Raw genomic sequence first — 14,512 nt, forward strand, 5'->3', positions numbered from 1 at the left:
TAATCTAAATTCTTTCATAACTTAAGAAGTGCTTGCATAATCAACTTGACGTCATTTGTCGTACCTCGTTTATTTTTAGCTAAATACAACATAAATCAAAGTCCAATTTTTAATAGTCCAAGTCGCTATTGAGAAATAATGATAAACATTACAAATTAAGGTTAGAATGAAATAAATGCAAATTTCTTCCGGTGAACATGATATTGTAACATCATGTTCGCACTATACCCTCGCTACAGAACAAAAATCAACTTCGTGCATTTTACATGTATGTAACATAATAGAAAAAGAATTATCCATAGTAATACATTATTCTATCTGTAGTAATTGCCTGCATCAAGTCAACTAACCATCTTTGTATGTAAAATTAAATGTTCGTGGCTTAATCACAACTGGAAATAGATATCTTTTGTTTTCTGTACAAAATCGTTGGTTATGCATGCGATCGATTAAATGTAGCAGCCGTGATTCATAGACTTTCAAAATTAGAAAGTTTTTTTTTTGTTTCTTCTTACAAATGTTGATGCTGTTTTATTAAATAAAATATGCACCCCTAGATTAAGTCGGACATTTAAGTGTCGTTGCGTTTAATGCATTCATATCAGATAACTATGAATATATATTCCGCCTTCATCAAATTGAGTCAAATTGCTCACAGTCCAAGCTCTTGTTAAACGGCTTTATATGAACATTTGCGTTTTTCATTTCAAATTTACTTTTATTATTAAATATAATTTTTTTTAAAAATCTATTTGAAATACGATGAGTTAAACAGTTGCGCTAAACGTCAATAAGTCGATTTGACGCGAAAAGCCCCGCATTATATTATAACGTCATAAATTTCGTAACGTCATATATCAGTGACGTTACATATTTGGCAATTCAAACATTTACGTTGGCAGCGAAAGGGTTAAAAAATTTCATTGAAATCGGTCTTTATGAGTGAGGAAAATATTATTTAGCGGCCAATATGTGCATAAAAACTTAATAATAACATATTTACGAAATATATTAAAGTAAAATTTCATTAAATTTATATCTATTAATTATTTTTCGAAATCTTACAAAGCAAAATTCGTTTTTTGGAATGTATTTCGGTCTGTAGACATATGTCCCCCCCCCCCCCCGTGAAACAACAAACCCTTTAGTAAAAATATGCTAAATAACAATAATTAAAACCCCTCAAAAGGAATTTTTGTTTTACGGAGGGGATGTTTTAAAAACATATCCGTTTTCTGTTATTTTCTATTATAAAATGAGCTATTTTAACCCAAAATAAAAAGTCATCTCTCTTTGTTTGACCAATTCATTTATATTTAATGAAAATATACATAAATGTGTACATTATTATAAAAAAAAAATAACTTTAATTAGACAACTTTCAAAAAATGACTTTTAGTTAGGCGGCTAAATAATGCTATCGTTCGAGGTCCTTTAAACATGTTAAGCCAACAGATGATCTCGATAGTTTAATTGATGAAAAAAATTGGGCAAATACGACAAAAGTGATAAACTCAAGCGTAATTGTTTTAAAAACATTTGCCTCTGCCTTGTGAATTAAAAAAATATGTTTATAACCCTAGTTTGATTTGTTTAAAAATGTTATATAACTTATATTACATTTCTCTCGGGCGACAATACCAGAATATATGTCCCTCTATGACAGGAAAGCCCTGGAGTATTATGTCGCCCTCTGCCTTCGGCATCGGGCGACATAACACTCCAGGGCTTTCCTGTCACCTCGGGTCAAATATTCTGGTATGTCGTCTTCGAAGCCATGAAATATATGTATATTGTTATATTCAGTAGTATATTCTCACAATATAACTCTATATAGACAAATAGTCAATAACTGTAATATTAGCTCGACCGAAAAATATTGACCAGTCAATATTTTTTTTTTGTTATACCCCTGTAAAACAATTACTATATAACTCTATACGAAAAAAAGTCCAGCATTTTGACTGTTGGACTGGAACTGTTAGATTGGAACTGTTAAAATTGACTGTTAAAAAAGACTGTTGACCGATGACGTCATATTCCGCGAAAACGTGCTATTGATTAGAAGGGGTATAACAAAACAGTTGTTGACTGTGTCTCGGGCAACAGTTGATCTGTCGGACCGGCTCGCAAACTGTTGCCCGCGGCCTTCGCTTCGCGTCGGGCAATATTTCGTCCCTCGGGGGCTAATATAATCAATGTTGCCCTCAACCCCAGTCAACATTTGTTTTGTTATATGAAGAAACAAACCAAAATTTAAGAAATTAAAAGAAATTGTTATATTCAGTAGTGTATTCTCACTATATAACTCTATATAGACGAATAGTCAATAACTGTAATATTAGCTCGTCCAAAAAATATTGACCGGTCAATATTTTTTTGATATTGACCGGCTAGGAATAATATCTAGAGAACATTCCCTCTATTTCAAATAATCGGCTCTGATTTGTTGATTCGTAAACGATGACGTAAATAATTCTTCGCGACTCCAAAACAAGGTGACGTCATAATAGACAGTCAGTCAAGGCAAGTAAACAACGGACGCGCAATGCGACGGTTTGCTATCATAACGGATATAAGGATTTGCGAATTACTGTGAAGTAAAATCAGGTAGAACATCTGTATGTTAATTCTTACGGGCGGTGGGATATCACAAGTGACCGTTTGATGCTGAGGATAGTTTGGAAATGAACTTTGCACAAAATTGAAATCGTGAATTCTTTGTTGAGCTGAGAAAATTACGGCGATCTGTTTTCAATTACTGTCTTTAATTTTAGTTTGTTTCTTCATATAACAAAACAAATGTTGACTGTGTTTTCGGGCAACATTGATTATATTAGCCCCCTTGGGACGAACATATTGCCCTCCGCTTCGCGTCGGGCAATATTTCGTCCCTCGGGGGCTAATATAATCAATGTTGCCCTCAACCCCAGTCAATATTTGTATAATATTGACCGGCTCAGAATAATATCTAGAGAACATTCCCTCTATTTCAAATAATCGCCTCTGATTTGTTGATTCGTAAACGATGACGTAAATAACTTTTCGCGACTCCAAAACAAGGTGACGTCATAATAGACAGTCAGTCAAGGCAAGTAAACAACGGACGCGCAATGCGACGGTTTGCTATCATAACGGATATAAGGATTTGCGAATTACTATGAAGTAAAATCAGGTAGAACATCTGTGTTTTAATTCTTACGGTCGGCGGAATGACCTTTTGATGCTGAGGATATTTTGGAAATGAACTTTGCACAAAATTGAATTCATTAATTCTGTGTTGAGCTGATAAAATTACGGCGATCTGTTTTCAATTACTTTCTTAAATTTTGTTTTGTTTCTTCATATAACAAAACAAATGTTGACTGTGTTTTCGGGCAACATTGATAATATTAGCCCCCTTGGGACGAAATATTGCCCTCCGCATCGCGTCGGGTAATATTTCGTCCTTCGGGGGCTAATATAATCAATGTTGCCCTGAACCCCAGTCAATATTTGTAATATGTTTTACGGTGCGACCGTTGGGGCGAGCACATGGCATGTGATCAAACAATCAATTATAATAAATCAATAAAAATAAAAATTAACAACGTAAAATTTGAATCAAAAAAAAAATACCTATTTTTCAGTAAATTTTTATTATTCATAGTTTATAAGATTTGTTATAATTTATTTATTTATTTATTTATTAGAAGAACAGTAGTTTAATCTCAGATACAATGTTGTTGAATAATAAAGATTTTAATATATAAATATTCATTGCACTGTAACTCCTCTTATAAAGTGATTGTAAGGTCAGTTTATCCCCCCCCCCTTTTTTTGCAGTAGACATTTTTTCCTAAACGTACATAATTATAAAACTGGACTCATCATAGAGCCCCCCCCCCATGTTAAAAAAAAAATATTTCATTTTTTTTTTCAATTGACACATAGACTTATCATGTATTTGCGCCCTCCACTTTTAAAAAAAAAAAATTAATGTTTAATTTTTTTTTATTTACGCTTAAAAATATTTGCTTATCATATTAAAAGAACATGGTGCCCCCCCCCCCCCCCCCTTTTGCATGTAATAACTGAAAGTGAAGGACTAGTCAGAAGGATTAGAATTTTCATGATTTTTTTTTGATTTTTTTTTTTTTTTTTTTTTGCTTGCAAAGATTTTTTGGATGAGGCTGCCATCTACCCACCCACCCCCTTTTAAAAAAAGGGTGATGCTACATTGTACGTGTACGTTCCAGGAATTTACTGTAATTATAGTGAATAAAATAAATGTGAGCATTCATCCAAATGAGTGTAATTTACAAATGGTATCTGAAGAAATGTCTCTAATCTTCAGGTGTTCTTCAGCTTAGACTTTGCAAGATTTTGAGATGATTTTGGTCATTTGAGCAGATTTACAATAACTTCAATTAGAGTAATTTCCCCTTATCAGTGCTTATTGTGACGTCAAAGCTGACGTTGGTTAAGTGTCACCTGACTCTTCAAAACTCCCCTGAGAAAAAAAATTACGCGAAGTATACTGTTTTAATTACTTAAAAAGCACGATGTTCTTAAAATTACACATCTTATATTGCTTCTAAAAAGTTTTAATTACTTTGATTCTCGTGAGAACGTGAGGTTGGAAACCATTGGTACTATGAATTGTGGGTCAAAATTTACTGACACCGAAAAAATCTATCGGATCAATGTGTAAACCTTTGTGACGTCACTCGATTGTTTTTGATTGATAGTGTACTGAGGTGAACTTTAGAGGTAGCACTGACTGTATGTCGTATACATCGTTATTGTTTTTATTGTCTTTTTGATTCTCGTGAGAGTGTGAAGTGATAAAAATTGCCATGATTACAGAGAACTACTGGGACGATTAAAACAATGCATTACTGGTCCGATTTACTGACGCCAAAAAAATCCGTTGAATGAATGTGCGACTAGTCCGAATTTTTTATTCACACAGGCCTTGCCGGTAGAGCTCGCTTCGCTCCGGCGCTGCGCGCCGGCGAGCTGCGCTCGCTATAATATTTCAGTATTTGTAAATAAAAATGATTTTTTTTGTTCAACTGGATTACAAATGTAACCCGACCCTACTCCTAAGGATTGTGATTTAAACGGATTTAAACTACACTACATTCTCTCTATATTTCTATGTAGAAATTCAATTGTGGCCATCCTCGTCGCCAATATACTGTCTGTTGATAAGCTAGCTTATTGTCTAGTTTTGAAAACACAGTACTTTGATTGAAATCTTGCAGAACTTCTTCCACGATATAGGGTATCGCTCACGTATGACAGCTTGGTTTGCTTTTCTCATGTCCACACACAATCGAATGTCATTTCAACAAGCACAACAACAACAGGCGAGATACATGGACTTGGTGCCTCAACCTTCTTTATGATGTCCTGTTGTACTAGGTCATCAAGATTCTTCTCCAATTTTTCCCTCAGGTGTTCTGCGATTCGTCCAAGGGGCTGTACCACAGGTGTCACCTCCGGATCAATCGGAATCTTTAGACGGTAGTCCTTCATTTTCCAATGTCAGTAAAACACAACAGAAACTTTGAAATCAACTCAGTTTTTCTGTCATTCACACTGTTAACATTAGCTAACTTAAGTATCAAAAGTCCAACTTTCACTGCTGTGTCTTTTCCCAAAATACCAGGTGCTTCCTCTTGAATCACAAAAATGTCTGTGTTTACACTCTTTTCGTTGCACAAGCTCACATCTGCTTGGAAATAACTGTTAGGGAATTTCCACCATACGTAAACAATTTCTTGGAGGACCTCTGACTAATACACTTCACTCGGTTGACTTTCAGAGATTCCCATAACTTATGGTCCATAACGTTGACATCAGTTCCAGATGTCAACTAACAACTTCACCTGCACTCCACTTACAGAACTGTCCTTTGATCCACTACTAGTAATTATGTTCTTCGACATTCTCGGTATTCTGACACACATCATCATTCATATCAACAGTTCATACTCTGTACCTTGACGGCTTCTATTTGGAATGTTGTTCGAGTTTCCAGTTTTGTACATTTTTTTAAAATGTCCGGCATTTCCACACTTGTTACAAGATCGCTTCAATGCTGGACATCCAGGGTCCTTCTTCGTGTGTCCTCTCCTCCCACAAGCATAGCATATTAGGTTAATCATGTGTTTATTCTTGTGCTGAATTCAATTCACTGATGAGGTCTGATTTCTTGATAACTGTTGAGAATCTTTCCCCTCCATGACCTGAGCTTGCTTATCTGCAAATTCCATTGCCTGGGCCGTTTGTCTCAATTTTTCTAGTGTTAAGTCCTAGATCTCTAATTTTCTACGGAGTCTGTGTGAAATGCACTTCTCAATCACTTGATCTCTTATCATTTCATCAGTTCCTTCTCCGAAGTTACAGTACTCTGCTATTTCGCGTAAACGAGTTATGAACTGTTCTATGGTTTCGTTTATCTGTTGGCCCGTTGATCTGAATAGTGATTGTTCCAAAGGACCATTGTCAAAGGTGCAAAATGGTTTGCTAATAACTTACACGCAACGTCGTACACAGTCTGGTTTTCACTGGATCCGTTTCCGTGAGTGTGAAGTAAATATCTTGTACCCCATTTCCTGCTGAGTGTAAAATTTTGGTCAAATCTGTGGATACCACCAATTTCAATCGATTTCATCTTCACCTTAAATAACTTAGTTTATCCTCGTGCCAATGTACTGTCTGATTGTGGCAGATTATTATTGTGAACATGTGCTCAACACCATTGAATGTTTTACATACATTTATTATCTCGTACATCAAACGGATACATAGATACACATTAAGTCATACGACAAATATTTATACAATACATGACACTACACACCCTACCCCCTCGGGTAATGATTTTCACAACTTTGAATCTACACTAGCTTGGGATGCATCCACATAAGTTTCAGCTGTCCTGGCGGATGAGTTTTTGGGAAGGAGATTTACTCTATACATTCCTTTGTAAAAAATACGACCCCCCAAATTGTGGCCTCACACTATCCCCGGGGGTCATGGTTTTTACATCTTTGAATCTAGACTAGTTGAGGATGCATCCACATAAGTTTCAGCTCTACTGGACAATTTAATTTCTGAGAAGAAGATTTTTAAAGACACACTTTATATATTCCTATGTAGTAATTTGATCCCCCACTGTGGCCCCATCCTGCCCCTCGGTGTCTTGATTTTCCCAACTTAAAATCTACACTAGCCGAGGATACTTCTTCATAAGTTTCAGCTTTCCTGACTGATTAGTTTCTGAGAAGGCTAACTGTATTTGGCGCGTCCGCGCGCTCGCGCAACAGATTTTGTTTGTAAATTAAATTATCGATTATACGATTTTATTATCATCAGGCACGATGTTTCACCCTGCCAGAATGAGTAGTGAACAACGATGGCAATCGCAACTTCTCGGGCCTTTCCGGCAAGCTCGGAAAAACACCTCGAATGTATTACATAGGCGTCAATGACAACCCCCTTTTTATAAAACTTGATATAGACACAACACATTTTACGATGTGTTGAGATGTAAGCTAGACTTCATTAAAGTAAATGATATACCCTAAAATATAACACAGAAGCGACTTATAAGGCTGTCTAGCTGATTCTTATTTTAATGGGAAGCGCCTCCATTTTGTATAAAATTCTAACATCCGGTAATGTTAATACATTCGAGGTGTTTTTCCGAGCCTGTCGGAAAGGCCCGAGAAGTTGCGATTGCAACGATGGTAATATTGATGCACAAAGTAGTAAATAATCCTGATATCAATGAGTTTGATTTAAATGAGGCACTTGGTGTCTTTTTCAATAGAAATCTATTAGAAACATTTAGTATATGAGAATGTAGAGATGATGAATGGATGAGAGAAAAATCTAAAAATGTTTTAATGTGAATTCTGTTTGTTTGCAGTGTTCGTTATAATAATACAATTTTATGTTTTTTTGTCATAAAATTCATGTTTTCACAACATTGAATCTTCACTAGCTGAGAATGCTTTCACGTAAGTTTCAGTTTTCCTGGCGGATTAGTTTTTAAGATGAAGATTTTTAAAGATTTACTATATATATTTCTTTATAAAAATTCGACCCCTTATTTTGGCCTTTATCACCCATGGTTTTCATAACCGTGAATTTGAACATATTTTATTATGCAAATATACATTTACGTAAATGGATTAGGCAGCAGGCAATGCCAATATAAGCCTTCTCCATCCTAGTTGAGGATGCTTCCACATAAGTTTCAGCTTTCCTAGCCAAATGGTTCTTGGGAAGAAGATTAAAAAAATAAATTTCAATTATTCACAAGTATCTCCTCTCGAAGAAGGGCTGGGTCCTAATTTTTACAATTTTGAAGACAAAATGTGATCAGAAAAGCTCACTTGAGCTTTTAGCTCAGGTGAGCTAAAAAACAACCAAAACATCGCACATTAATTTATTTACTATCTTATTTACATAAAAATTACATTTATGTAACTATTTTTCAGAAAATCTTTCTCTATCAGCTAGAGTAACACAAAGTTCGACATTCAAAAGGCAATATGCCAGTTTAGCAAATGATGGCAAGACACGTACGGATTTTGGAAGTTGTGCACATACCGATACAAATCGTACGAAGGCGTGGTTTGAAGTGGATCTTCTGAAGCCATATAGCTTAAAAAGTGTGAACATTTATTACAGGAGTGAAGGTAAGATTTATATTTCAGAAGAAAGAATTACGTTCTTTTACATCTTAATTAAGGTCTTCCGTTGGAACCGGAAGACCTTACTATTATTGTGCGGTGAAATGTTTGGACATTCAGCAATGATGTAATAGGGATTGTGTAGTTTAGGTGAAAGTCCCTTTGCTACGTGGGGTTTATGCAGCAAGACACTTTGTCCAACATAGAAGTTAGGTTCCTTCGAGATCTTGTCATAATGCTCTTTTTGTTTTTGACGAGCATGCTGAATGTTCTGGGTTGCTATCTCATGTACTAATTTAAGGTGTTTCATCAGGTTAGTGACATGAGTTTTGGCATCCTGGCTTATTCCATCTTTGGGTATAAAAGATGTGTCAAATTGAAGATACATTTACAGAATTTGGTATGGGGCAAGATCCAATGATTGGGTGGATGGGCTCATTCGGATTGCCATCAGGATACCAGGTAAAATGTCCTGCCAGTTTGTTTAATGTTGATTAACGTAGGTACGTAGATATTGTGCAATGGTACTGTTCATCCGTTCACAGGTGGTGTTTGTTTTGGGCTGGTAAAATGTCTCGTTACTTATTAAATATCTAGCAGACGGCTGTTACAAGCTTTCTCATAAAATTTTGTCCGCGGTCTGTGACGATGGCATATGGTGCACCATAACGACAGAATATTTCCTTAAAAAGTACTTTGGCTATCTCAGTGGAATCTTGGGTTCTTGATGGAAAAGCCTCTGGCAATTTGCTGAAAGAATCCACAACAGGAAGTATATATTTATGGCCCTCTGTCGTTTTGGTAAGTGGGCCAAGGATGTACATGTGGATTCCGGAAAATCTGTCTTCAATTGGCATTGGTGTGAGTAGTGCGGGAGCATGATGTTTTTTTTGGACAATTGACATTCTCTGCAGGATCTGACATAATCTGCTATATTTTGATACATAGCTGGCCAATAATATTTTAATTGGATGGCACGGTATGTATGTTCAAATCCAAGATGTGCACCTCCAGCAAGACTATCATGGTATAACCATATAACATATTCTCTGAGACAACGGGGTACTGCCACTTTTTTTAGGTGGTTGTTTGGATGACGAGACCTTTTGGATCTTGGCTGGTAATAGTGGTGAAGGACGTCATCAAGAAATACATAAAAATTTGATTCGCTGTGAAATCTGGACAACTCTTTTGAAGATCACCGATAGAAGTTGTGTCAACAGTGAATATTGTTTCGGTTTATGGTCTTACGGAATGGTTGCTGATGGTCAGCATAGAAAAATGTTGCTACTTGATTCTTACACATTACCTAAGTGAGATAAACCTTACTGGTAATTTAAAAATAATACAACTAAATGCAATTTTATGATATTAAATCATTACTTAAAAGTTCAGCAGCATAACCAGTTTTCTATAAATGAGACAAAAATTAAAAATACAAAGAACAAATAAAATCTACGTACCTGAAATACAGGACAGGAGACAATGTAAAATAATATGTTTATTGGTTGATGTCTGTCCAAAAGTGATCTGACAAAAACCCTATAGCGTCCCCTGTCCCGGTGTTGAGTTACTCTTGCCATTAATTGTTCCAAAAAGCCGTGAGAGGAAAATTAACTCATTCTCGACATCAAAGAATAAGATTGACGCGAGGGCTTTGCATTACAATGACTATAACGTAATTAAGTAAACAGGATTCCTTCGACAGATGAATCTAAATAACTAAGTTTTGATTACTTAAAATGGCACTAATTGATTTCACAACGTTTTACGAAAAATACTGTCAAATGGCCTAAGGCTTTTTCTCTATGTAAATCCAAGTTGACACGATTTGCAAATAATATATCTAATCTGGTCAATATAATTAAAAATATAAAAGATATTTTGAAATGACAAAATATAGAAAAATATATTTGAGGGTCAAAATGACACTATGATAATGTTTGCGGGAGGTGCTGGCACGATAAAAAGAATGTCATAAATAAAGGCATTCGGTGATTATTATTATATTGAATATTCACATAAGTTTTAAAACACGTTTTGTTTAGATTCTATCGGTCACATATTAATCACTTCTGTAATGTTTCTACATGGTCGTTCGTTTCATTGTGAAAACAAATTCATTGCTGTGATGCCCCCGCCCTGCTGCCAAGTGCTCGCGCTGGATTTTTTTTTTAAATTGGCGAAAAAATATCCAAATCTGTCGAAATCATTTTTGGTGACTTCTTATGAGTAACATTTTCTCCTTAACTTTTTTCACTTTCCCACCCGTTTGTTTATTCGGTCAGTCTGTGTTAATTCAATCGCCACGTGCGACCGAAATTCTTGTGTCGCTTTAGCTACAGTGGTCCGTTAACTTGTCAAACAATAAGGCTACATTTCGAAGTCACTCAACTTCACATTAAAGGTGCTAATCGTAATCTGAGAATGTGGCTAATAAATTAACCTGTTGAACACGCTTAACGTCTATAGTTATGTTATAAATAAAAGTTTTAAGTCTAAGGAAAAGTTATTCTTGGGGTTATAATTTATGAAATTCGACTACAGTATGCAATGCAGTCGATTGCCATAGAATATCAAAGTACTGCAAGTGTCGACAGATTTCTTATTTCTTTGTAAGACCATGATAGTTCATTTGACTTACAGACTATAATATAGCGACATATCTTGGGGGTTTTATTTATTGCTAATTATATGAAAATTGATTAAAAAAATGTTTATTGAATTTGTGTAGTATGAGGTTGTAATGCAACTTAATTTACTTACAATGTTAGCTACAGCCAGTGGAATACTAATTTTAGGTCAACATTGAATACCCAATCTCTCAAAATAGAGGTAAATATTTTCAAGAACTATAATGATATACATGTGTAGAAATAAGAAATAATGCCTTTATGGCGTTCGCTACATTTTCCTATTTATTTGTATTTTTAGCATAAAATATAGAACTGTAGGGATTCATTATCAAGACTTTACATGTGAAAGCTTTGAAATCCTTATTCAGATTGACACATGTCATTGAGGAGACAACGTCGAAACCCACGGGTTTCTTATCTATTACATTGCTTTCAACGCAGTGCAACGGATAGAAAACGCTTGGGTTCCGACGATGATGAGGAGAGTGCAAATATGCATTCAAAACATTGGTCAATACATGCATAGACGACACACACTTTCTTATAAATTTGTTCAGAGATGCCATCAATTTTGACTAATTACTAAATTTTGACAGCACGAAACAATTGTACAAACTTGTACATAGTCTTCAAAGATTTAGAAAGATTTAAATACAGATCGAAGTTATCTTAAAGAAATGGTTAGGTGTTTTATAGACGGGTTCGTTTTTTAAAAAAAAAATGCAATTCCTGACATGAATCATGAGTACATGTATATAACAATGTTTGCTACCCTTTTAAAATTTAATTCGCCATTAAACTTCCCATTGCATGTTTAAAGAATTTTTGAAACGATTACACAAACTATGTTCGACAAATAGTTTTCCTTAAACATTTTCTTCCTGTCTTTTTAAAAAAAAAAGTTTTATACAAGCTTTTAATCACAACACGTTTTCATAACAAAAGCAGAACTGAAATTTTAGTCATTATAATCGTTTGACACCAAATCACATATACTTTCAACTATCAGCAACAACGGAAGACCTACTCGTGGAATTGCCACGAGCTTTGCTCTAGTTTTACATATTGAATATTTTTAAACTAATACCTAAAGGATTTTTTAATTAAGTTATCTTTGTTTCACCATTGAATAAAAGAATGTGTTGCAATTCATATGCTATATTCCTAAAGCTAATGGTACTGCATGATTCAGTGTAGGTCTTTTTTACATGCAACGTTATACAAATTATACAAACAGCAATATGAAATAATGTCTGGAAATTTCATACCAAATTTTACAAGATATTTAACTGAATTTTAAAATGGTTACACATAAAAATATGATAAATTTGATAATTTTTAAACGGAATCCTCATTGTTGTGAAAACTGTCTCCTTCATTAAAGCTGATTCATAAAAGCATTTGGTTGCCATATTAGTTTTGATCACTCCTCAACTGCCACTTGGGATATATACTGGTCGAGAAAGTTACGGTCGGTTGCTTTCCGACCGAGGCATTCAGGTTGCATGGACTTCTAAATGCATAAACTAAACAGTGTAGTTAAACTTTTGAATAAAGAAAACAGGAAAGAAAAAAACCGAATCAATAAAACACAAAATATATTTACACTTTAAAAGAATTTCCAAGGTTTTTCTATAATTTTGCTCAGATAGTGCTGCCTTACTTCGAACACGTGTTTCGTTCATACAGAGTGCATAAGGTTCACATCTTTTTGGAGTCCCGGCGGCACTACTTTTATTCTCCCTCGTTTCACTCCTCCAAAAATAAATCTTTTCTTGTCTAATTTAAAAAACCACAACGAAATGAAATTGGTTAGGTGCATTCGTTACATGATCGCATTTACTCACATTAAGAAACAAGACGTATATGTAATATAATCGCATACCATATAAACAAATATGTAAATTGTGCAGTACAATGAATGTACAACTATGTAAAGAAAATTGTGAACCGTCAAGGCTAATGTTGCTTAAGGCCGATAACAGAATCTCTCTTGCTCTGGTGTAGGACAATGGTGTAGATGCATTGCAGACTTTAACAAGCATTCTGAGAGTATTGCATAAGCAATACACGTCCCCTACCGGTAACCCCTTTAATTGAGAATGGCAAAAGTTTGAGACCCTGTATATTAAATATCCCCTATCATAAATGTAGTAATTGTATAGTATGATTTTATGAAAAATGATTATAATAAATAGCAAACAATCTCAAATATCTTATATCGTATAAAGAATGTTGCTTACTTCAAAGTAAAACTAACGTCAAAAACGTTTCAATGAGCCTGACGTTACGCTTGAATTTTGTACAATTTTACGTCATTTCAAAGGTCAAATGACCGGGGTTTTATTTCTAAATTGAAGAGTAAAAACATTAAATTATAAGCAAGGAATTCAATATTTATTAGTTTTATACGATATAAAATGGTTTGAAAGAGTTTAAGCTTTTTTATAAACCGCTTCGCGGTTTATAAAGCGTAAACTGTCCCAAATCATTTAATATCGTATAAACAAAGAAATATTGAATTCATTCCTTAAGAATTCTATAATTTCGTGGGGGTCAGTTTTCGTTGGGTTTTTTTTTGTCGGGGGGTGTTTCTGCTTATTCGCAAGGATGTAATTTCGTGAATGCGGTTTTCAGTTTCAGTAAGAAAGATAACTCTTACTTGATTTGTTTTCGATGAGGATGTAAATTCGTGGTGAAGATCTACCCACATGAAACCATGAAAATTGAGCAACCACGAATTCTAATGATTCCACAGTAGAAACATTTAATTAAGTTTTATTCTGTAGTAAAAAATTCATTCTGGAGTAGAAAATTATAGTATTTTAATGATGACCACCTCCCTGCCTGATATCTTTAAAAAAATACTTTGAAACCTATAATTTTATCGAAAAACTTAAAGTTCATAATAAGGTACAGGGCCTAATATTGAAAAGGTGCAAGACGCTGATAAATTTTAATTTTCCCATATGTTTTCATAGATAAACTTTAACAACGTGGCTAGTATACATGTTTTATTTAAAACAACTTCCAATCACCCATCTCCAAGGGCAGGTAGAAACTCTCCCTGTGGGCATTTAAACAAAAAAGCTTTGCAAAGCCACTTTGTATTCCTCACTTCTCCAGTTCCAGTATTGATCATTTACCATTTGTAACTTCAACCTGAAACACAGGACAGGAGAC

General features: G+C 34.7%; 1 protein-coding gene across 1 annotated transcript in view; it reads left to right on the forward strand.

The window, feature by feature from the left end:
• The window catches only part of LOC128174452 (receptor-type tyrosine-protein phosphatase T-like), a gene marked incomplete at its 5' end in the record, with an annotated part of 106,381 nt that overhangs the window by 14,795 nt on the left and 77,074 nt on the right, over window positions 1-14,512 (forward strand). Inside the window, one exon of the mRNA XM_052840008.1 lies at window positions 8,499-8,699. Coding sequence (XP_052695968.1) covers window positions 8,499-8,699 — 201 coding nt within the window. The remainder of the gene's footprint in view (window positions 1-8,498; window positions 8,700-14,512) is intronic.

This window comes from Crassostrea angulata, chromosome 2, assembly GCF_025612915.1.
Source record: "Crassostrea angulata isolate pt1a10 chromosome 2, ASM2561291v2, whole genome shotgun sequence".
Taxonomy (NCBI): Eukaryota; Metazoa; Mollusca; class Bivalvia; order Ostreida; family Ostreidae; genus Magallana; species Magallana angulata.